General features: G+C 55.7%; 1 protein-coding gene across 5 annotated transcripts in view; it reads right to left on the minus strand.

The window, feature by feature from the left end:
* ACOT7 (acyl-CoA thioesterase 7) overlaps window positions 1–24,848 on the minus strand; it is a 60,722-nt gene extending 35,874 nt beyond the window's left edge. Inside the window, exons 1-2 of one of the 5 annotated variants that reach the window (XR_002827332.1) lie at window positions 24,545–24,848; window positions 2,887–3,004 (exon numbers count right to left, since the gene is read on the minus strand). Coding sequence is in view for 3 of the 5 variants with exons in the window: in XM_006107210.3 (XP_006107272.1) it covers window positions 2,887–3,004; window positions 24,545–24,708 (282 nt within the window). In the remaining 2 variants the exon portion in view is untranslated. Of the gene's footprint in view, window positions 1–2,886; window positions 3,005–23,274; window positions 23,310–24,544 lie in introns of those variants that run through there. The other 4 variants (XR_002827333.1, XM_006107210.3, XM_006107211.3 and 1 more) reach the window with 4 other exon arrangements.
* Window positions 24,849–25,454: the final 606 nt, after the last annotated feature.

The following is a 25,454-nucleotide window of genomic DNA, read 5'->3' on the forward strand; positions in this document are numbered from 1 at the left end:
TCCCTGCGTGGGAAGGACAGACACGGGACGTGTCCCCAGGGCACTGCTCAACAGGCCGCAGAGCCCGCGTTGCCCACTGTCACCTGCGAACTGCACGACTCGAAGGACACCTTGTGCCTGAGCAGCGGCTGTGGGTCCTCATCGCCTCACAGGGCGCTGAGCGCCTCTGACTCCCCACCGGAAAGCAGCGTCCATTCCAGGAGCCTGGCCAGCAGCACGGGTCTGACTGGGGGGAGGGCCGGGGAGCAGGAGAGCTCACCACGGAGAGCCGGTCAGGCCTGGGCCCTGTGAGGCTGGAGGTGGAGGCCTGATCAGGTCTCAGCCAGGCAAGGGTCAGGGTGACAGCGAAAGGGCCACGCCTGCCGTCCCCACTCCGCCAACACTCAGACACACACACACACACACACACACACACACACACACACACACACACACAGGCTGGCAGCACAGCATCGCAGGGAACACAGGGAATGTGGCGTCGCCTTTAAGTAAGTTCATGTGGCTACAGCACCACCCACTGGCAGAGGCTGGACAGGCAGCTCAGAGGCGCGGGCAGGAATGGGGACAGCTTGCAGGGCTGCGGGCGGGCGGTGAGCCTGTGGCATGGATATGCCACACGGATGCCATCCACATCAGCATCTTTAGTGGGACCGCTGGTTTCTCGCACCCGCACACGTGGGCCCTGGGCGGACTGAGCTTGTGGAGCAGGCACTGCGTGGCACGGGCATCGAGGGAGGAGGGCAGAGCGCCTGCCCGGCTGGGCGCTGGCTGGAGGCAACGCCACACGGCGGGGTGCTCTGAAGAGGGTGGTGTGGGACGGGGCAGCTGCGGATGAGGGGACGGTGAAGGTACGGGGTGGGCACCCCAGGCCGAGGGGAGAGCAGGGCCCCAGGCCGTGGGCCGCTCTGGAGGCGGCGGGAGACTGAGCAGGCCGCTCGCCTTCTAGTCCACTCGTCCCAGAGTTGCGTGAAGCTTTAGCAAAGGGCATTAGTGCTCCTCCCGTGACCAGAACACGAGTGGGATGCCTTGAGGCAGAGGCCCCTCTCGATGCCGTTCCGAAGGGTGCTCTTAGCACAGACCCGTCCAGGGCGCGCAGGCCGGTGCCGGGCGTCCCTGCGGCTCCCGGTGGGAAGGCCACGCAGAGACATCGGGCCTGTCCTCTCCCAGCGTAAAGCACGGAGGAGAGGACTGCGCTCCGCCTCTCAGGCCATCATCCCACGGCCCGTGACAAGGCGCTGGCTACTGTGAGGGGCGGAGGCCTGACTGAGCGGCTGTTTCCCGCGGGTGGAGCCCACAGAGTGACCGCATGCCCTCGGGTGAGAGGACAGCGGGGCAGCAGAGGCTCCAGGTTTGGAGCCTGAGTCCCGGCCCGGCCGCTTCCCGAGGAGACGGTGGAGAAGCAGCCTGGTGGGCCCCTCAAGGTCAAGGGGACGATGAAGCATCGGTGGAGCCAGGCCTGGAGACAGAACCTCACAACTGTTAAGGCCACAGACTGGATGAGACCACCAGGGGGTGTGGATGGGGGTGTCCCCTGTCCCCCCAGAGGCCAGCATCAGCCCCTGGAGCTGCCCTGGGCTCACCACCCCCCTGAGCCTGGAGACAGGTTACTCTCCGGGGACACCAGCCCGGAGGCACCGCCAAGCCGACCTGTCAAAGCTGCCCCTCTCACCCCCCAGGCTCACTCCAGGGAAGGGAGAGGAGGGGGCAGGGCTCAAGGCACGGGTTCGAGGCCTGGATTTCCTGCCCAGACCAACCACCTGCCTCCCTGTGTGGCTTCAACCTCCCTGGGCCTCCGTTTCCTGCCTGGGCAGTGGGGTTGGTAAGAACAGCCTGTGTCTCGGGTGCCGCCAGGACTACATCAACAGCACTGACAGCAGCGTCACACTCGCCTCCCAGCCTCCTCCTCCTCACTCCTCAGTCCTGGGGCTCCTCCCCACAGTGCCCAGCCTGTCTTGTCAGCCTGCCTTGGACCCTCAGTGTCTCCCGCAGAGGGTCCGCCAGGCACCTGGCCCTCATCCCAGCCCCAGCCGCTCAGGCTCAGGTTCAGGCTCAGGCTGCCTCCCCATGGCCACCAGAGGGCGCGCTCTGAACGGGATGGATTGGCCCCAGAACTCCCTGGGCACCAGGATGAATGCAAACTCCTAGCCAGGCAGGGAGCCCCTCCTTCCCAGGCCATGTCCACCCACACACTCACCAGCTTGGTTCATGCTACAGGCACACACGTGCACGCTACACACACACACACACACACACACACACACACACATACACGCACACGCACACCAGCGCTGGATCTGCCTCTGCCCAGCACAGCAGGAGGCCCCCCCGGGGCTGGGGAGGGGAGCCTCAGGCACACAGAGCCACACGCCTCCTGCTGGCCCCAAGGTGGCGGCTGTGGTGCAAGACAGACCCGCCCCCCCGCCCCCCTGCACCCCAGGGTGGCTTCTCCCATGCCGGCCAGACTTCAGAGAAAATGCCAGGCCCCGCGGGTCTGGGGGCATGGGGCCTGCCCTCCTCCCTGCGGTGAGGGACACCATCGTGGGTGCCTGGGGCTTCACAGGCACCTGGGGTCAGCCAGGGCCCAGAGGGTCTGATGTCCACTATAAACTGCCACCCATGCAGGCGGGCTCTGTGAGGTCTGGACTCCAGGAAGATTCTAGAAACCACGACTCTTCCAGAAAGGAGGGCAGGTGCTTAAAGGTGCCGTCGGCAGGCCCTCAGCTCAGTCTCTGTCGGCCCCCACCCCCGCCCCAGCTGAGCCCAAGCCACACGGCGTTCCAGGGGCCCGGCCCGGGGATGATTGGGCCGCAGCCTCCAGAAGCCCCCATGGCCTGGGGGTGGGGGGGCAGCGCCGCACACAGACGCCAGGCCTGGGGCCCCACTCACCCCGTTCTGGCTGTTGCAGTGCCGGGTGCTGATGATGACCCCCGCCTCCTCGATCATCTTCAGGATGGTCCCTCCGTGCACGTTGCCGGCCACATTGGCGTCGTCGGGCCGCATGATCCTGGGCGGAGGGAAGAGGCAGGATGAGGCCTCTGGGAAGGACGTCCTCAGGAACAGTGACAACCGGGGAGAGGACAAGGTCCTCCAAAGGGCCCGCTGGCTCCCCGAGAAGGAAAAAGACCTTTCCCGTGTTTGGTCCGGGGGTGCTGTTTCCGCGGAGAGAGGAGGGCAGGGGGCCTGCCCCTGGAGCCCCGACCGGAAGGGGTGATGGTGGGACCTTTGAAAAGGCAGCGAGATGTTGGCACAGCTGCCCCTCCCGGTTCCCATCAACCAGCAGAGCTGAAGGAGCACAGGACACAGGCTGCGACCCCTCGGAGGAGAACAGACCCGGGGCCACCTCCAGGGGGAGTCCCCGAGGAGCAGCTCTGAGACGCGGGAATGCCCAGCCTGGCAGCCTGCAGGGGCGGACACTTCACCAGCTGCCCCGGTGCCACTGGCCGCCTCACTTCCCCGGGAGGAGGAGCCGCGCCCTGGCCGTGGCAGCCCAGGGAAGGGGGCTCCATGGAGTCTCTGAACCCAACAAGCCACTGCGGGCTCCTCCTGCGCAGGGACAGGCACTGAGCACGCGCCATGGTTCCCGCACGCCCAGCACCCACCCCAGGTCACCAGCCTGCTCGGCCCGCGGGCCAGCGTGGCCCCCACAGCACCCTCCGCCGCCTCCGGGGGGCCTGCTCCCCTCAGCAGCCCACGGCAGGCAGCCTGAGGGCGGTCCTGGCTCCAGCGCCAACGAGCTGGGTGCCCTGGCCAGCTGTCCCCACGCTCACCCCTCCTCTCCCGGGTCTGTAAACAGGCCCAACTGCCCTCTCCCCGCGGGAGGGCTGGGCTGACCACACGAGAGAATGCGATTGGCAGCGCCACGCAGCCTGCACACCACCAGAAACAGTGTCGACCTGCCCTCTCTCCTGAGTATTCAGCCAGCTTACTGCAGGGGCACCCGCATCCCGGGCGGCTGACAGCTGTGGGTCTCTGTCACCCAGGCCCAAACAAGTACCACAGCCCATTGAGGGGACCTGGCTTCTCGCCCCCCATCACTGGCGCAGGGGCAGCGGTGCCAGGGGAACCCCCAGAGCACAGGAAAGAAGCCTCACTCGGCCTCTCAAATGTTCACTTAAAAATATTTTGAACCCTGGATGGTGTTGCTCAGTAGTTAGAGTGTCAGCCTGCGGACTGAAGGGCCCCAGGTTCGGTTCCTGGTCAAGGGCATGTGCCTTGGGTTGCAGGTTCGTCTTCGGAACCAGTTGGGGCACGTGCAGGAGGCAACCCATCAATCAATATGTCTCTCTCACATCCATGTTTCTCTCTCCATTTCTTCCCCTCTCTCCCTTCCACTCTCAAAAAGTCAATGGAAATAATATCCTCTATTGAGGATGAACAATAACAACATAATAATAATAATTTTGAATCAATGGGTTAAAGACTTGAACGTGGGACCTGAAACCATAAAGCTCCTAGAAACCAGGCGGCAGGCTCCCTGACATGGGTCTCGGGGATGATGTTTTGGATTTGACACCAAGAAACAAAGACAGCAGAAGCAACGTGAGCAGGCGGACGGCATCAAGCGAAAAGGCTTTCAGCAAAATGAAAGGCAACCTAGAGTGGGAGGACGTACCTGCAAATCATGTATCTGAGAAGAGGTTAATATCCAAAATATATAAAGAATTTAAAACATCCCATTTAAAAACGGGCGGAGAAACTAAATAAACATTTTTCCAGAAAGCACATACAAATGGCCCACAAGTACAGCTCCACATCACTGAGCTTCAGGGAAACACAGATCCAAACCCAGAGAGACATTGCCGGGGCTCTTGTTCCAGCATCTAGAAGGTTCAGCAATCTGGAGAAAGGCTGTGTGTAACTTAATAAAGAGTCCAGTGACGAAATATAATTTTGAAAGGCATTGGGGGTCAGAGGAGCCTAGCTAAAGAAACTACGTTCTCCTCGGCTCAGGACCCCATGCTTTTTATTAACACAATTTGTCCTAAGGTGAGGCAGAGATACACTTCAAAGGGTCAGGGTTTCGTATACAGAGTCCATTGTCAGAATGGAAGAATTTGCCTACGGCTGTTCAGGTGTTTGGCCAGTAGGAGGCAATAACATGTAGATTAAGATGCCCTGAGCTGTCTGGCAGCAAACAACCAATTTAATGCATCCTTTTCAGGCTTGGGACATGCCCGCAGCCATTCCCAACGGGGATAACATGTGTGACTCAGCCCTTGTTGAGCCCCCAGGTTTCATCAACCTTTCGATGAAACTCTTGCAATTATGACGCTGGAACTGGCTTCCGGCAAGGCATCACCTCACCCTGTCAAATGGCTGTTATCAGAGACAAGAAACAAGTGAGGTGAGGATGCGGGGAGGGACCCTGTGCACTGCTGGCGGGGATGTAAATGGTGCAGCCGCCATACACAAGTGTGAAGGTCCCTCAAAAACCTGAAGCTAGAGCTGCCACATGCCCCACAATCCCACTTCTGGGTGCGTGTCTGAAGGAAATGAAATCTCTGACTCAGAGATACGGGCACCCCATGTTCACTGCAGCGATACTTAAACACGTGACAGCCTAAGTCTCCATCGCTGGATGCGTGGGTAACAAAGACGCGGTACACACACAATGGAACATTGCTCAGCCATGAAAGGAGACGCTGCCATTTGCCACCACATGGATGGGCCTTGAGGGCATGATGCCGAGTGAGATAAGTCAGACAGAGAAGACAGATACTGTATGATCTCACTTACATGTGAAATCTAAAAACTCAAAATCAAAGGTGCAGAGAAGAGATTGGTGGTTGGGGGGCGGGTGTGTGAAACGGGTGAAGCAGGCCCTCATCGACCAATGGGAGCTCAAGTGGGTAGAGCCTGATGGAGGCTGGATCTGTCCATCAACTCCCCGCGCACAGTTGTCGCAGTGATGCCAAGGGCAGGAGTGTCTCCGACAGATGTCTCCACCCATGATTAACCAGGTGTGCTCAAAGTCACTCTCTGCAAAGGAGGTCATGGCTCATTTCCGGTCAAGGGCACATGCCTGGGTTGCAGGCTTGACACCCAGTAGGGACCGTACAGAACGCAGTCAATCAATGACTCTCTCTCATCATTGATGTTTCTAGCTGTCTCTCCCTCTCCCTTCCTCTCTGAAATCAATCTATATATATAAAAGGCTAATATGCAAAGTGTCCCCTTGGGAGTTCGACCGGGAGACTGGGAGTTCGATCGCTTGCTCTGAAGTGCATTGACCACCAAGGGGTGGTGCAGTGTGAAGGAAGGCCCCGGCCGGCAGCCGGAAGGCCCTGATTGGCCCTGATTGCCGGCCAGGCCTAGGGACCCTACCCATGCATGAATTTCGCACACCGGGCCTCTAGTGTGTGTGTGTATATATATGTGTATATATATATATATTAAAAAGGACAGGCATATATTCCAATGGAACAGAACAGAGACCCTAGAAATTGACCCACACTATTACAGTCAATTAATATTTGATAAAGGAGGCAAGAACATACAATGAAGTAAAGACAGTCTCTTCAACAAATGGTGTTGGGAAAACTGGACAGACACATACAAAAAGATGAAAATAGACCACCAACTTCACAAGAATAAACTCAAAATGGATAAAAGAGGAGCATTTGATATATGTTGTCAGCTAGGTTCAAATAAACTCATAAAATTAAAAAAAGAAAAAGAATAAAAGACTTAAATGTAAGCCATGAAACCATCAAAATCCTTTTCTCAACAGAAACTTTGCAGGCCAGAAGGGAGTGGCAAGAAATATTCAAAGTGATGAATGCCAAGAACCTACAATCAAGATTACTTTATCCAGCAAAGCCATCATTCAGAATTGAAAGTCAGATAAAGAGCTTCACAGATAAGAAAAAGCTAAAGGAGTTCATCACCACCAAACCAGTATTATATGAAATGCTGAAAGGTATCCTTTAAGAAGAGGAAGAAGAAGAAAAAGGTAAAGATACAAATTATGAACAACAAATACACATCTATCAACAAGTGAATCTAAAAATCAAGTGAATAAATAATCTGATGAGCAGTATGAACTGGTGATTATAATAGAATCAGGGACATAGAAAGGGAATGGACTGACTATTCTCGGGGGGGAAAGGGGTGTGGGGGTGTGGGAAGAGATCAGACAATAATCATGCACCTATGGATGAGGACAGTGGGTGGGGAGTGAGGGCGGAGGGTGGGGTGGGAACTGGGTGGAGGGGAGTTATGGTGGGAAAAAAGAGGAACCAATGTAATAATTTGAACAATAAAGATTTAATAAAATAAAAAAATAATAATTATAAAAAAAAAGAAAAAAAAAGAAACCATAAAAATCCTAGAATAAAACAAAGGAGTAAAATCTCAGATATGTCACACAGCAGAATTTTTGCAGATACATCTCCTAGGGCAAGAGAAACACAGGAAAAAATAAACAAATGGGACTACATCAAAATAAAAGGCTTCTGAACAGCAAAAGTAACCACCATCCAAATGAAAAGGGAGCCCACAGTACGGGAGAACATATTTGCCAATGACAGACTGATAAGGGGTTAATTTCCAAAACATATAACGTAGTCGTGCAACTCAACAAAAGGAGGACAAATAGTCCAATTAAAAAATGGACAGAGGACCTGAAGAGACACTTCTTCAAAGAGGAAATACAAACGGCCAAGAGACATGAAAACAGGCTCAAAGTCACTAATCATCAGAGAAATACAAATTAAAACAACGAGATGTCACCTCACACCTGTCAGAATGTCTACCATCAACAAGTCAACAAGTGCTGGCGAGGATGGAGAAAGGGGAAGCCTCCTGCACTGCTGTGGGGATGCAGACCGGGGCAGCCACTGTGGAGAACAGTATGGAGTCTCCTCAAAAAATTAAAAATGGAACTTCCTTTTGACCCAGCAATCCCACTTCTGGAAATATATCCTAAAACCCCGAAACACCAATCAGTAGGATATATGCACCCCTATGTTCACAGCAGTGTTGTTTACAATAGCCAGGATCTGGAAACAGCCTAAGCGCCCATCAGCAGACGAGTGGGTAAAAAGCTGTGGGCCATCTACACGATGTAATACTGCACAGCTGTAAACAAGAGGGTCCCTTTCCCTTGGGACGGCATGGAGGGACCTGGACGATTATGCTGAGTGAAATAAGCCAGTCAGAGAAAAACAACCATCCCATCATTTCACTTATATGTGGAATCCAATGAACAAAATGAATTGACCCATAAAGTAAGACCTGAAGCCGAAACCGGTTTGGCTCAGTGGATAGAGCCTCGGCCTGTGGACTGAAAGGTCCCAGGTTCGATTCCGGTCAAGGGCATGTACCTGGGTTGCGGGCACATCCCCAGTAGGAGATGTGCAGGAGGCAGCTGATCGATGTTTCTCTCTCATCGATGTTTCTAACTCTCTATCTCTCTCCCTTCCTCTCTGTAAAAAATCAATAAAAAATATATTAAAAAAAAAAAAAAGTAAGACCTGAAGCCTGGAGGCATGGAATAGACTGACATACCTCCGTGTGGGGGTGGGGGCACGAGGAGAGATAAACCAGAGAACTTATATACTTACTAGAAGCCCGGTGCACAAAATTCATGCACAGGGTGGGGGGTACCCTCAGCCCAGCCTGCACCCTCTCCAATCCAGGACCCCTTGGGGGATGTCCGACTGCCGGTTTAGGCCCACAGAGATCAGGCCTAAACCGGCAGTCGGACATCCCTCCCACAATCTGGGACCACTGGCTCCTAACTGCTCATCTGCCTGCCTGCCTGATCACCCCTAACTGCCCCCCATGATGGCCTGGTTGCCCCCAACTGTCCCCCCTCCCCCTGCCGGCCTGGTTGCCCCACGAAGCCTGTTCGGTAGTCTGTTCGGCTGTTTTGGTTGCAACAGTCACTTAGGATTTTATTATTATAGATATGCAGAGCCCATGCCTCAGGCAATCGGGTGGTGAAGGTCTGGGGGGTGGGTAGGGGCTGGGTGAAGGGGGATAAAGAGGGGAATGGGAGACATTTATAATACTGTTAGCAATAAAATATATATTAAATAAATAAATAAAACAAAACTATTACTGAAAAAGAGGAGGGAAGTTTGGAGCCACACGGGGAGAAGGCCATATGACAACGGAGGCAGAACCGGGAGTGACGTGTCCGAGAAGGAACACCGGCATTGCCAGCCGCCACCAGGAGCCGGAAGGAGGCCTCAGAGGGAGCACGGCCCTACCAACGCCTGGACCTGGGGCTTGTGGCCTCGGACTGAGAGCATGCATTTCATTGTTTTAAGTTTCCTAGCCTGTAGTCGTTTATTATGGCACCACAAGCTCATATAGCCTGTCCCCCCTGCAGCCCCCACCGCACCCCAGAGGCCGCAGCATGTGGCCTGGGCGAGCCCCGCTGGCCCTGGGGCCTTGGTGGCCGCTCCGCAGTGGGCTGACCCCTGCCTGCCCCCCTCACAGCTCCCTGGGCGCGGGGCCAGCATCTCTGCTCTGACTGGGAAATGTCAGCGCTAAAATTAAAACAGGGCTGTGAGCTCCATGGTAACGGGTGGGGGCCTTGTTTATCCGACAGTGAAGCTAAAGCATCCATCTGTCACAGGAGGCGGCAAGCCCAGCCCGAGACCGTGCATCTCAGCTCTCACCTGCACCGAAGCCGCGGCCGGAGCCGGCAGCGGTCAGGTGGCCCCGGGGCACAGCTCCCAGGACCCTCCCGGATGGCGGATGGCGGATGGCGCTGGAGGCTCCCGGGTCCTGTCCCTTCGGAATTAGGCTCAAACAACCAGAGAGGCAGCCACAGACCCTCCGCCCCTCCCGGGGGAGGCACAGGGCAGGGCCTCGGAGGGGCACCCAGGAGGCAGGGTCTGAACGGGGTCTGAGGAGGGTGGGGGGAGAAGCTGGGTGGCATTCCAGGCGGGAAAGGTGGGGGGCAGGACGGTCACAGCAGACAGAAGGCCAGGGCCAGGCGCACATGAGCACCGTCTCTCTCTGGGGGACCCGGTGGAAACGGGCACTGCTTAGCCTCTCCACTTCGCCGCTGACGAAGGTTCCAGCAAAGTCCCTCAACCCCCAGAGACCCCACCACATGCCCCAGAAGAGGCAGGGCCAGGAACAAGCCCTGGTCCTCCGAGGCCCCCAGGGCAGGGAAGGAACCAGGGGAAGCGCCCCTGTTTCCAAGAACCCGGGCCCAGGGCCGAGGAAGCAGCGCAAGCACGCTCAGCAGACACAGACCCCCGGCGCGACAAAGGGCAGCGAGACCAGGAGATAAGCAGCTGCGGTCCCCGGTCCGGTTCCGGCTCCGCCTGTGATGGGACCCTGCTCAGAGCACAGGTGGTCACCCGGAGGCGGGACTTCCTGTCCTGGCTTTGCTTAACCACCTAAGGCAGTGATTCCCAAAGTGGGCGCTACCGCCCTCCGGTGGGCGCTGCAGCGATCCAGGGGGGCGGTGATGGCCACAGGTGCATTTGGGGGCGATGAGTAACTGCTATTAAAATTTAAAAAAAATTAATTTCCAGGGGCTGAGTAATATTTTTTTCTGGAAAGGGGGCGGTAGGCCAAATAAGTTTGGGAACCACTGACCTAAGGTCAGGGATCAGTGAGAATGGGCCAGGCACGGGTGCCCCGCCCTCAGGAAGCCCGCCACCCTGCTGGACACATGGCCACCTCTCCTCTGCCACCTGACAGCATCAAACTGCCCCCACCTGCCACCATGGCCCACACAGGGCGCCTGCGACTGGAGGTCTGTGCTGGCTGGGAAGCCGAGCGGCTGGGACACCCCAGGACCAGGGAGGCGGGGCATCCGCAGCTGGCATCACCGAGCCACCTACCCTCCCACCGAGAACACCATCACCGCCTCCTGCCGTGCAGGGCTCTGGGGAGCACGCTGGCCTCCGGGCTACCTCGTCCAACCAGCAAGAGGCTGCCTTGCCCTTCTGAGGAGCTGACCAGAAGCCAGTTGCCATGGAAACCTCACTTTGTAAATAATTACAAGGAAAAAGTAAATCTACAAGCCCTTCCGCTGCCCTGTCAGGAGAGCAAGCAGTCCCAGGGGCCTCGAGGCCTCTGGAGGCCGTGGGAGAGGGCAGCGCCCCAGGGTCTGCCTGGCTCTAAGCAAAGGCCAGGCCCGGGCAGGACCCACACCAGCACCGGGACCCACACCAGCACCGTCCACAGCAGCCAGACAGGCGGGAGGGCGGGGCTGAGGGCCAGTGAGCTCACGGGGAGACGTCCCATCAGATGCTCGCCCTGCTTCCTGCTTGAGGGAGCTGGCATCTGAGACGTCCCCGCGGCCCCTCCCCCAGCTCCAGGGCCGGGTGAGCCTCCGCAGGGAAGGGGAAGCGGTGTCGGCTGGCACCCCACCCCCAACAACCAGACTCACTTCCCCTTCCTGCGCCTGCTCAGGTGTGCAGGCTGCCAGGAGAGGCCCGGGTCCCTCCCCTCCGGAAGGGCCTGCACTTCTCCCTGCTCCCGCCACCGCCCTCCACGCCCTCCACAGGTGTCAGGAAGAAGGCAATCCGACAGTGAGGGTGGCCCTGGGGCAGGTGAGAGGAGGCTGGGAGTGGCATGACCAAGGCTGTGCCCAGCGCCACCCTCCGCAGGGCCCTTTGCCTGGGGAGCCAGCAGCCAGCAATAAAATAGAAAGCCCCGCCTGTGTGCCCGGAACAACCTCGCCGGCATGAATGAATGAGTCAGTCCTTCCAAAACTCTGCCATCCGGCCTCGGCTCTGGCACCCGTCCACCTGGCCTGTGGGGCGTCTGGCAGGTGTTGTCGAGAGATACAGTGAGGACAGAATGCTGCTCGGCTTGGCGTGCACGCTGCGCTCTCGCTCACAGACCATATCCAGGCGCACGCGCTTCTGCTTCTTTAAATGGCCGCCAGTCCACGCGCTTCCTCATGCGCAGATCCTTATCTGTGCCCGTGCCCCCCCGGGCCCCCACCCCCTGCGAAAAGAGAAAGGAAACCCCAGACTGAGCTACACCACAACCCTGGGTTCCTGGCGCTGCCCCAACCCGAACCCAGAGCCGGTGCTGCCGGCCAGGGAGGGAAGTGGCCAGGCCCCTGGACTGTGCCGGCAGGGATGCTCAGCCGGAAGCCAGGCAGGGCGGCGAACTCTAACGGGGTAAGTCAGGGCTGAAAACCTTGCCAGAAGCCTTCCCCACCCTCATGCACCCCCGTCCCTGAGTCCCCTCAAGTCAGCTGGGTGCTCAGGACCTGTGTGCCCGGCCTGCCCAGGGCAGCAGCCGCCCCTTCCTCCTGCCTCCCCCCTGCTCTTCCCTCCCCTGAGCTCAGAGGCCGGCAGTGCTGCTTCCAGCAGTGGGCTCGGTGCCCCAGGAGGCCGCATGCTGGGTCTGGTCAAGTCCAGGGATCACCTCGGGCGGAGAGAAAAGGCCCCCAAGGCCTCGGGGCACCCCAGAGCCGAGTGTCTAGATACCTGAGCTCTTCCCCAGACCCCCACCCTGGCCCCCCCAGAGTCTTCTCGCAGCCCCCAACTCACGGCTGGGTCCTCTCCCGGGGAAAGGCCTCATCGACTCGCCTCCTGAGCACCTTCAGGGACAAGCCGCGCCGAAGCAGGAGCGTGAGCATGGCCTGCCGTCTCCCGTCTCCCGTCCCTCCCGAAGCCTCAGGCAGCCCGGGCTGCAGAGGCCTCGTCCTAAAGCGGTGCCCTTTGGACTGCCCCTCCCTGCGATGCGGACACCGTGCCTAAGCAACCCTGGTTCCCTCTCCGCATGCCCGGCACACCTCCCACCGAGGACGTGCCTGACCTTACCCATCCCAGGAAACACAACCATCCAGAAACTGCCATCCCAGGGAACACAACCACCAGAAACTGCCATCCCAGGGAACACGACCATCCAGAAACTGACATCCCAGGGAACACAACCATCCAGAAACTGCCATCCCAGGAAACACAACCACCAGAAACTGACACCCCAGGAAACACAACCACCAGAAACTGACATCCCAGGGAACACAACCACCAGAAACTGACATCCCAGGGAACACAACCATCCAGAAACTGACATCCCAGGGAACACAACCACCAGAAACTGACACCCCAAGGAACACAACCACCAGAAACTGACACCCCAGGAAACACAACCATCCAGAAACTGACATCCCAGGGAACACAACCACCAGAAACTGCCATCCCAGGGAACACAACCATCCAGAAACTGACACCCCAAGGAACACAACCACCAGAAACTGACACCCCAGGGAACACAACCATCCAGAAACTGACATCCCAGGGAACACAACCATCCAGAAACTGACATCCCAAGGAACATGACCACCAGAAACTGACATCCCAGGAAACACAACCATCCAGAAACTGACACCCCAAGGAACACGACCACCAGAAACTGCCATCCCAGGAAACACAACCACCAGAAACTGACACCGGGCACTTCTCGGCTTCCCACAGAGCCATGGGCTCACTTGGGCAGCGCTCCTGTCTCCAGCACCTGCGACGCTGTGTGTCCAGGACTCACACCTGGACCTGCGGCTCCGAAGGAGAGGGCCTGGAACACTCTGTGAATGAACCTCAGCCGAGTGGCAGTTGTGTCACTTCCTGGCACTCTGGTGAGCAAAGGGGAGGCCGGTATGGATGCAAATCATACGTCCGTTTATTTGTCTTTTTTGTTCCATGTGGTCATTAGGAAAACAGGTGAAGCAGACACTGCCCCTAACTTTGGAGGGCATTTTGTCTTCATCTGTCCAGAATGCATACTCTGCTCCTTTGGGGTGAAATGCTCTAAATATATAAATGCAAAAAAAAAAATCACAGGAAATAGGAGTTGAAAGAGATCTCAGAAATTAGCTGGTTCAAGTCCCCACTTCTACCTGAGAGGAAAGCGGGATGCGCAGTAAGGGAGCCTGGCCCCACCCGAGGTTAGGGGATGACAAAGGGCTCATACTGGAGACGGGTCAGGAAGAAGACCTGCCGAGGGAGCAGCACCCTCCCTGCCCACAGACACACTGTCCTGCCCACAGACACACTGTCCTGCCCATAGACACACTGTCCTGCCCACAGACACACTGTCCTGCCCATAGACACACTGTCCTGCCCACAGACACACTGTCCTGCCCATAGACACACTGTCCTGCCCACAGACACACTGTCCTGCCCACAGACACACTGTCCTGCCCACAGACACACTGTCCTGCCCACAGACACACTGTCCTGCCCATAGACACACTGTCCTGCCCACAGACACACTGTCCTGCCCACAGACACACTACCTGCCCATAGACACACTGTCCTGCCCACAGACACACTGTCCTGCCCGGCCGGCGGGGCTCAGTGGTTGAGCATCGACCCATGAACCAGGAAGTCACGGTTGGATCCCCAGTCAGGGCACATGTCCGGGTTGCAGTGGGGGCCATACAGAAGGCGACCGATCCATGATTCTCTCTCATCATTGATGTTTCTCTCTCTCTCGCCCTCTCCCTTGCTCTCTGAACTCATAATAATAATAATAAAAAGACATGCTGTCCTTGCTATCAAAACACCAACCAGAGAAGAGGGAGAGCAAGATATTGAAAACCTATTTGAAGAAATAATTACAGAAAACTTGCCCTACCTGGTGAACGAAATAGACTTACAAGTCCAGGAAGCACAGAGAGTCCCAAACAAGAGGAACCCAAAGAGGCATCATTATTAAAACGCCAAGTGTTAAAGACAAAGAGAGAATCTTAAAAGCAGCAAGAGAAAAACAGTTAGTTACCTACAAGGGAGCACCCATACACCTGTCAGCTGATTTCTCAATGGAAACTATGCAGGCCATGTGGGCCGGTGCCCGGGAGGCGGTGTGGGTCTGCAGGGCCAGCTGGCCCAGGAGACAAGGTCTGAGGTCTGGGTCCTGGTCGAGGCTCTGCCACACCTGCCACGTGCTCCCAAGTGGTCAGGTTCTTCACCTGGAACAAGGAGGCTGACGCAGAGCCGAGAGCCCCGGGGCCGTCACCCGACCTTGACTCCTAAGCTCCCAGACCTAGCAAAGCCCCTGTGCGGCCGAGCGCCTGGCCGGCCTGTTCAAGGGACCAACCACGACGCTGCTAAGCGGATACAGGCGGCCACAGGCAGGGAGGAAAGGCTCACAAAACACACGGATGATTTAAAAACAGCAACCTGTATTCAAAATGCACGAAGATCTCTTAAAACTCAACAATAACGAACAACCCCATAGGAAAACGGGCCAAAGCTCTGAACAGCAGCATGTGGAGAAGACACTGGGGGAAGGGTCCCAACGCCACGGGGCAGGGGGCAGCTACACGCACCTCCTCCCAGGACCAACCGGAGCGACAGCTCAAATAGCGAGCGGTCAGCCTGGGCCACAGCTGGAGAGCAGCTGGACAGAGGCCTCCCAGCCCGGGGTCTACAGAGGAAGCCACATGGAGACTGCTCAGAGGCCGGCGCTGGCAGAGCGCGGCGCCACCCCTCCGTGCAGTGTGCCCGCTGGGTCCTGCCCAAACCGGGTCCTGGAAGAGGTGCTGAAGGGCGACGTGGGGGTTAGGGACTGTGTGATGGAAGCAGCAGAACCGGGTGGGCTGTTGGCTTCTGCCAGGGCGCGATGCTCCGGGGCAGGGCACTGCGGTACCCTCCTGTTTGGGAGCTTACGCCACAGCTAAGGGCTTATTACCCAACCGGAGGAAGCCCACTTCCTGCCTCCTGCGTCACTGCCAGGCGGTGACCGCAGGCTCTGGAATGCCCTGTCCCTGTGGCACAGCTAGGGGACAGCGTGGTGAGCTGGCGGCAGTGCCGAGGCCTGAGCTGCTCTGTGGAGACGCGGGAGCAGGAGGGAGTCGATGCGTGTTCGCGTGGCGCCGTCCCCAAGGCCCCTCGCGGTGCAGGGCGTGCTCTCTACGATAAAATTAAAGAATTCCTTCACATCGGCACGGGAGGCAGAGCCTCGGAGACTAAATTGAGAAATGCAAATATTTAACTTGTGAAGTACATAAATGACATAGCTGCCTTTTGTACACATTTTGAGTTTGTTATCACTGCCGGTATTTTTAAAGTGGTAATTCTGCAATAAGGCATAAGCTTTTCAAGGACTTAAATACTGAAAGTCAGCCCCGGCCAGGTAGCTCAGTTGGTTAGAGCGTTGTCCCAATACTCTGAGGTTGCAGGTTTGATCCCTGGTCCGGGCACATGCAAGAATCAACCAATGAGTGCATAAATAGGTGGAGCAATAAATCGCTGCTTCTCTTTCTCTCAAATCAATAAATTAAAAAATTTTAAATATCAGATAAAAATAGGTTTTCTTCCCACTCAAACTCACTTTAATGAGACAGTTTATTTATAATTAGCATATGTTATTTCCATTAGTTTCAAGTACTTTTCTTACTATTGTGAAGAAAAATCAAAATGTATCATGTTAAAATATAAGAAATGAAAGTATGTTCTTTTAAAAGGCTATTCTTAAAAACAAAATAAAATTAAGAATAAATAAAATTAAAAAAAGATAAAAGGCTATTCTTGCCCAGCCAGCGTGGCTCAGTGGTTGAGCGTTGACCTATGAACCAGGAGGTCACGGTTTGATTCCTGGTCAGGGCACAGGCCCAGGTTGTGGGCTCCATCCCCAGTTCGGGGCGTGCAGGAGGCAGCTGATCAATGATTCTCTCTCATCGTTGATGTTTCTGTCTCTATCCCCCTCCCTTCCTCTCTGAAATCAATAAAAATATAGCTTAAAAGGAAGAAAATAGAAAAGATGACACTGACACTCAGATGGCAAAGCAGCATGAGATGCTCAGCATCACAGGGTCACAGCGAATTGCAAGTTGAAACCCCTGCGCACCTGCGGGCCAGACGCCACTCTGACAGCAACGCTGCTGGGGCCCGCGGACGGAGCGGCAGGAACTCACTGAGGGGCCCACGACACGGTTGCCACTTTGAAAGACAGTCTGGTAATTTCCTACCAAACTAAACATCCTCCTAATTACTTACATTGCATTCTACGTCCAGTAATTATATTTTAAAAAATGTAAAAATTTAGTAGGTACTTGGAAGCAATTAAAGCAAAATCAAGTCAAAAAAATTATCCTGGACAAAAGCCCCACCGTCTCGAAAAACCGTATGGTTGGCTACGGCTGAAGTAACAGCGGGCGGTGCTCCGGATGACGCGGGCAGGTCGGCAGCTCCTCCGAGGGCCTGGGTTCCAGGCGGCACAGGGCAGGGGGCGCCCATCATGAAAGGAAGCACAGAGTGTCCGTCAAACAAGACCCGCTTCCTGTGAAGCGAGGCCCCACAGGCCCAGCAAGCCATTGAGCAGTTAGAGCTCTGAGTTCCAAGGGCCACACGGAGCGGGCACAGCCCCGGCGCTTAGAGGAGCACGGAGAAGTGAGCCCCTGGCCGGGAACAAGGCCGGCACCTCGCTCACCGGATCGGCTACACGGCTCAGGTTCCACCGCTGGGCGCCCACGGCAACGGAATGCTGTACTCAGCCGGCTCGGGCGGGGCTGGGAGGCGAAGCCTCCTGCGGCAGGTACACCTCCAGCATGACCCCCGCCAGGGCTGGGCTGGGCCAGGGCGGCCAGGACAGAGGGGGTGGGGGGCCAGAAACCACACCCAAGCGCTCCCCAGCCCCCTCCCCAGCCCCTCACACATGATGCCCTTCCAGGCCCCACCAGATGAGTTCGATGGGGTAGGCACTGCCAGGCCGAGACCGGGGTAGGCTTATGGGCATGAGCCAGCATTGGTGGCATCTGGGCACTGACGGCTCAGAGAAGCACTCAGCCTCAAGCCAAGTTTGGGAGACACACCACAGCCTGACTTTTAACCCACCCTCCCAAAGACCCAAGCGAGCCACGGGCCGCTTCCAGGCAGCGGGTGGCCGGCGAGGTCTCCATCACCCACCCTCCCTCACGCAGCATTTGCCCTCGGTCAGGGCATGCGATGGGGCACAGAGGACAGACCTGGTTCTGGTGCCCGCTGTGCTGACTTGGGCAAGCCACTGTGCCCTCAGTTCCCCATCTGTAACACAAAGGGGATCCCGGGGCCCCAGTGCTGGGAGCTACCTAAGCGAGCGTGAAGGGTGCAGGATGCCATGGAGCCGGGCACAGGGCTCCTCCCGACAGCTGTCAGGATGCTCTGCTCCACACACATCGCGGGAGGGGAGTGGGAAAACTGGTTCTGCAAAAGCAACTCTTTCTTCCGCTACTTTAACTCCTAGTCTGCGAGCTACCTCCCAGTTTGGATTGAAATTCCATTTTCCTAACATTTGATGCCCAATCAAATGTGCCTGCAGGGCCGTGGGGCAAGCTTAGCACGTGACCACTGCATGCAACCTCCCCACTCTCGCGATTCTAACGTCTTAGCCGGCCACACTCCATGTTCTGTAGGAAACATGGGGGTCAATCTTTGTGACCTTGGATTTGACAATGGTTTCCTAATATAACAAGAAAAGTATGAACAACCAAAAAAATAGAGCAATTGGACACCAAAATGTACAGCCTTTTGTGCTTCAAAAGATAGCATCGAAGTGAAAAGAATCAAAACCACCACGAGGCTCGCTCACAGCTGTCCGAATGGCTGTCATCAAGAAGGCAATGCTGCGGGGAGGGGAGGGGGGGCGGGGGGGGCGGGGGGGCGGCAGGGGGTTGGGTGAGGAGAGGAACCCGGCCTGTTGGTGGGTGTGAATGGTGCCGCCCCTGCAGTCACCAGCAGGTGGCTCCTCATGAAGGTAACAGCTGCCGTCAGAGACGGTCAGTAGCCTGACAAGCGGCACACGGCGCCGGGACAGACAGTTCCACGCCACGCAGTTTCCAGCCACCCAGCGAATCGTAAACTCGTGTCTTCCCGACCAAGGACACTCATGAGTAAATGGCTACCTTCCCCTCCCACCAGGTAAACAGCTGACAGCACCTGCTAAGGAAGTAGGTAACAGAAATTCCTTTGGTGCCACTTTGCCAACCACACCCAAGGACGGAGGAAGCCGGGGAAATACGTCTCATTCTGGCACCAGCACAGAGCTGACGGACACTCTATTGACCCCCCCCCCACCTCCCCTAAAACCCCACAGATAAGACCCGGGCGGCTCTCTCTCCCCTCTCGGGCGTGCATCGACTTTTCTCTCCCAAACTCCAAGGGTCACCCTGCCACTTGCCGCCGGGGGAACAGCAGGCAGTGGCAGCTCCTCCCAGGCGTACCCCGATCCAGTCTCCAAGGCCCCCTTTTCTCTGACTTTCCAGGGAGCTCCCAGCAGCCCGCCTGTGACCACACTTCTCGGGGATCCCACGCAGCCTGCGTGGCCCACTGCTTTCCCATGTTTCCGGGGCCACGGCAGCCAGCCCAGCTCTCCCACTGCCCTTCCCACCCTAAGCCCTTCCTTGCTTCCCTGTCCCGCCTTTAATAAACATCCTCTCACAATCGCTTGGACTGGTCTTGTGAAATCTTTCCTACACCAAGTCAAGAACCCGCACGCTACTGGCCGTCCGGGGGCAGACTGGCTCTGGGCCCAGTCCCTTTCCGGTGGCAATGTGACCTGGCAATACCAGGTCACATTCTGAGTTGGTGGGGGTTTTGTTAATCCTCACCGAGGATATTTTTTTCCACTGCTTTTCAGAGAGTGGAGGTTGGGGGAGGATAAGAGAGAGAGAGGGAAACATCAATGTGAGAGAGACACATCAACTGGTTGCCTCCCCCACGCTCCCTGACCAGGGGTGGGGAGCAAACCACAACCCAAGTATATGCCCTTGACCGAGATTCAAACCCTCGACCCTTTGGTTCGTGGGCCAACACTCTAACCATTGAGCACACTGGCAGGACTGAATTTTTTTTAATCCTCACCTGAGAATATGTTTTCATTGATTTTTAGAGAAAGAGGGAGGGAGAGAAAGAGATTAAAAAAAATTCGATGTGAGAGAGAAACATCGATAGGATGCCTCCCTCATGTGTCCCGACTGGGGGTTGAACCCGCAACCCAGGTACATGCCCTGACCAGGAACTGAACCCGCAACCTTTTGGTGTACGGGACGACGCTCGCACCAACAGAGCCACCCAGCCAGGCCCTACTTCTGAGTATTTATCTGAAGAAAAAGTATTAATTCAAAAAGATATAGGACTCATGTTCACAGCAGTGTTATTCAGAATAGCCAAGACCTGGGAGCAGCCCAGGTGTCCTTCGCAGGTTAAAGGAGAGGTCAGATCGGTACATGTATTCAGAGGAATATCATGCAGCCTAAGAGAGAAGGCATCTTGGCCCTCCCTCCTAGGAGCAGGCCACGCCTTTTCGTTCCCCCTCTCCCTCCCCATCTCTCCAGGCACGGCACCTTCACCTTCCTCACTGCTAAGCTCCAAGGGCCCTTCCTTTGCCTCTATAACTTGTCTCCTAAGCCCATGTCTTCTACAAATTACTTCTTCCATATCTGTGATGTTATAAACGTTCTCTCTCTTTTAATATATATATTTTTATTGATTTCAGAGAGGAAAGGAGGGGGATAGAGCGATAGAAACATCCATGATGAGAGAGAATCATTGATCGGCTGCCTCTTGCAAGCCCTCTACTGAGGATCCAGCCCGCAACCAAGGCATGTACCCTTGACTGGAATCGAACCAGGACCCTTCAGTCCGCAGGCTGACGCTCTGTCCACTGAGCCACACCGGCCAGGGCGGGAAGGTAGTTTTCTGTCAGTTACACCTGGGAACAGAAACCATTGGCCAGAAAGGGCGTGGCCACGGCAAGGGTGTGAGAATTTGGGAACACACCATCCAAACAAAGGATCTCTCTCTCTCTCTCTCTCTCTCTCTCTCTCTCTCTCTCTCTCGTACTCTTGGCTTAGTGACGCCTGGCTTGTGGGCTCTGTTGTCCTGCGTCCTTGCATTCGCTCCATGGCCTGTGGCCCGCAGCCATGCAGACCTCACACGCAGCAGACCCGGAACTGCAGTGGGAAACACAGCTGAGCTGGCCGGACGCTGGACTGGACCCGGCTCCAACAGGGAAGGAGACTGCAGGCACCGGCTCGGACTCTAGCTCTGCTGAAGCCCAGCTACACGCTATGGTGGGGCAGCGGGAAATGGGACTTCAGGACTCAGGGTTTAACTCCATGGAAATAGAGCTTTCCACTAAATTGCATCCTCCCATGTGAGTCTCGGGGATATTGCAAGAAATTCACTCCCGATAGCAATGGGGGGTGGGGGGTGGGGGAGTGGTGAAGCCCTCTCCCCTCCATTAACAGACAACCTAAGATCTCACTTACATGTGGAATCTTAAAAAACAAACACTAAAAACTAACCATCTCCTAGAGACAGACCGGTGCGGCCAGAGGCCGGGTGGGTGGCTGAGGGAACCGATGGAAGATAATGGAATCACGAGGCCTTAAGGTACATCACGGTGACCAGTCAGTAATACTGGAGTGCGTATCTGAAAGTCGCTCAGAGAATAAAAGTCCTCATCACGAGAAAAAAATGGGTAACTATGTGTGATAACAGCTGTTGAGTAGACTTTCTATCTCTCTCCCTCTCCCTTCCTCTCTGAAACAAATTTTTTAAAGAAAATTTTTAAGTAAAAAGACAGACCACTGGCCCTGACCGGTTTGGCTCAGTGGATGGAGCGTCGGCCTGCGGACTGAAGGGTCCCAGGTTCGATTCCGGCCAAGGGCATGTGCCTGGGTTGCGGGCACATCCCCAGTCGGAGGTGTGCAGGAGGCAGCTGGTCGATGTTTCTCTCTCATCGATGTTTCTGACTCTCTATCCCTCTCCCTTCCTCTTTGCGAAAAATCAATAAAATATATTAAAAAAAAAAAAAAAGACAGCCCACTGAATGGGAGAAAATCTTTGCAAATCATACATCTGAGAAGCTTGTATCTCGTACGCTCTATAGAAGGAACTCCTACAACGCAAAATAAAAGTGACGGGGGCCTTATAACCTAATAGAGCACCTGAATTCACCTGGAAAATCCTCACATTAAGTCCTAGAACACAGATCCTTCTGGGAACAGAGGCTTGTGGACAAAAGGGGCCACGTGCTGACCTGACAGCTCAGGGGAGGCCTGCATGGCGGCCTTGCAAACTCAGACCTAAAGTCACCACCAAGGATGGTCTGAAATTAAACCTTAAAAGCAGTGATGGTGGGCAGTTACGTCCTACGCCGGTATCTTCACTGACAAGGTCAACCTTGACCTTCACTGAGCCTGTCTGTCTTTTTGCATCTATGATAACATACTCTTGAAATGTCTGGGTCACTTGTAACTTCCCCTTTTCTGGAGCCCCTGGGGAACAACCTAATGTGCTGGGCGCCAGGACAGAGACCACAAATCCCTTCACTGTCATGTTAATTGTTCCTACACCCACCTAAGCATGTGTCCATCATTTTACTTTTTATCCAATCCCAGGGGTTTCCCCACTTGGCTTGCTCCCGCCCCTCTAGTCTACCACCAATGGATTTCATGAAACCCACCTATGTCCCTCCTTTGATTAAAATGTATAAATACGGATGTAACCCGCCATTCTCCGGAGCACTATCTCAATTTGTTGAGGTTCTGCTTCCCGGCATATGTTGACAGTTTGGCTCAAATAAACTCACAACAATTCTTTACAGGTTGCAATGGTTTTTTAGGTTAACAGGGTGAAGCTTTTCTGAGTTTCCTTTCTCAGGCCAGTGCACACCCCCTTTATCCCAAGCAAAGCGATGGAGGAGGTGACTCAGCTGTGGACAATGGACACGGGACCTTACGCACGGTCAGGCCGACCCCCCAGGAGCCAAGCCTTCATCTCATCACCTGACAACCGGGAACAATGGTTGGATTCTACTGGCCCCAGGACTGCTTGTAACCGCATTCCGTTCCCAGCTTTCCCCTACCCACTCCCCAATATAACCCTGTCCCCTGCGCCTGCTGGAAGACGGGATCTGAATGCCTGTAAGCGCCCTGGCTTCTTGGTTGGCGGGCCTTCTCAATAAGCGCCTTGTATGACTGCACCTGCCTCCAGTGTCGGACATTGCGACAGGCAGCCCGAGCCCACTCGGTGGTCTCCGGTAACCAAAGGACAAATACGCCAAGTGAGAACAGGTGGGTCTGAACAGACATTTCTCCAAAGACGTAAAAAGAGCCCCTGAGCTTACAAAAGATACGCAATATCGTTAGTCATCAGGGAAGCTCGAAGCCAAACCACAATGAGACGTACTTCCCCTCTGCCAGGGTGGCTGGACCACAAGACGGACACCAACGAGTGCTGGCGGGAGCGTGGAGGAGAGCAGCCACTGGGAAACAGCTGGCAGTTCTTCAAAAGGCAAACACAGACGGGCTGAAAGAACAGGTTCTATGAAAAGTAACCTCCAGAGATCTTATCATACATTTCCAGCGGGCAGGTCATGGTGGGAGGCAGCCTCAGGCCTGTAACTCCTTGTCCATTGTTCTTGTGCTTCTAGGATTCAGCCCGTTTGAAATGAATAAAACTAAAAAAAAAAAAAAAAGACCGTACCCTTTTATGTAATGATGTTTAAAAAAAAAAGACCGTACCCTTTTATGTAATGATGTTTACTTTGAATTTATATTAGTTCACACAAACACTCCATCCATGCTTTTGTTCCGGCCCTCCGGTCCAGTTTAAGAACCCATTGTGGCCCTCGAGTCAAAAAGTTTGCCCACCCCTGGCTAGGTTAACACACCTTTGACCCTCAAGGGGGCTCAACTTGTTAACCACCCAGTACTCCAATTCCTGCCTGCTTCCCCGCTTCATGTAACCTTCCTATGTTCCCTCCTTAAATTAAACACATAAAAGAAACTAGTCTGGCCGGCGTGGCTCAGTGGCTGAGCATCAACCTAGGAACCAGGAGGTCACAGTTCGATTCCCAGTCAGGGCACATGCCCAGGTTGCAGGCTCCATCCCCAGTGGGGGGTGTGCAAGAGACAGCCGATCCATGATTCTCTCTCATCAATGATGTTTCTCTCTCTCTCCCCCTCTCCTTTCCTCTCTGAAATCAATAAAAATATATTAGAAAAAACAACAACAAAAACTGCCTCCCTGACACATGTCATCAGTTTGGCTCAAATAAACTGAAAAAATTCTCTACAGGTTTGAATGTTTCTTACTTCACCACAGAATTACCACGTGACCCAGCAATTCCATTCCTGTTTGTGCACATTTTCCCTTCACATCAACCGAGTCTCTAAGCCACCAGCTGGTGTCCCACAATTCAGTGCAGTTTGACATGAGGAGCCAGCGTTAGCACAGACTCCATGCTGAAGGGCTTAGTCATACAAGACTACCCCCACCTTGGACGCCAGTCACAGGTCCTGGAGCACCCGTACTTCTGATGAGCTGGCTGTACATACTTATTTATTTTTGCGAGTCCTCACCCGAGGACATTTTCCCATTGATTTTTAGAGAGAGACATCAACATGAGAGAGACACATCTATTGGTTGCCTCCACAAACACCCAACCAGGGTATGTGCTGGATACAACTTGACCAGAATCGAACTTGGGACCCTTCAGTCCGTGGGCCGACGCTCTAACCACTGAGCCAAACGGGCATCGATCTGGGGCCCCACCCCCGCCTCAGGTGGGAGAATTTGCTGGAGCCGCCATCGCCGTGGGCACAGCAGTGAACCCGTCATCCTACCTTCCAGAGGCAGAAGGTCCACACTTGCTTCCAAAAGCCCGGACGGAGGCCCCGCGTGGCGGCCGCAGCCCCGCGGAGCTCCGGGGCCCCAGGCGCTCCCAGGCAGGTGCCCGCCCGGTGAGCCCGGGGAGGCGGAGGCGCAGGGCCCAGGCCAACAGCTTCATCCTGCCAGAGGGGCCGCTTCCCAGCTCCCAGCAGGCGGCTCAGCAGCCCCACTCCGGTCTCCAGCGGCCCTGCCCACAGGAGCTCGGAGCTCGGGCGTCTCCAGAGGCCTCCCGGCCGCCCTCCCCGCCAGCAGCAGGGCCAGCCAGTGGGGCTTCCAGCAGGATGCTCCTCAGCAGTCAGTGATGCAAGAAGCAGGTCATGACTCAGGCTGAAGTCACACAGCCAAACAAATGAGAGACAAACAGCAGGGCCCAGGCCGGCCAGGGGGAAGGAAATAGGTGGGGCTGTGACAACACCCACCAAGATCGTGGTGCCAGGCCCAGGCCGGGCCCAGGCCAGAGGCAGCGATCAGACAGACGAGGTGAAGAGTCTATGCGGTAATGCAAGCGCCTGGCTGGGCTTGGCCGGCCAAGGCACCCGCTTCCAGGAGGCGTCCGCTGCCAACAGCCGCCAGATGCCAGCGGGCTGGGTGGCTGCAGGGAGAAGCCAGCCCCGCCCGCCAGGCTCCTTTGTTTGAGAGATCTGACCGATTTCAAACACCCATTCGAGCCACTTGTTTGTTTCTCTCCGAACTTTAAGTTCGCCCTCTTACCTCATCACCCACCACAGTAAACACAATAAAAGCAGAACCGGCACAGCCTCACGCTCAAGCTCGCCCCCCAGCTTGCTCGCTCCCCCTCCTTCCCAACCCCTGACCTCACGGAGGCTGGCTGTGCATCTTCAGATCCTGTGAGCAATAACTTTC

This window comes from Myotis lucifugus, unplaced genomic scaffold, assembly GCF_000147115.1.
Source record: "Myotis lucifugus unplaced genomic scaffold, Myoluc2.0 scaffold_1066, whole genome shotgun sequence".
NCBI classification, from domain to species: Eukaryota; Metazoa; Chordata; class Mammalia; order Chiroptera; family Vespertilionidae; genus Myotis; species Myotis lucifugus.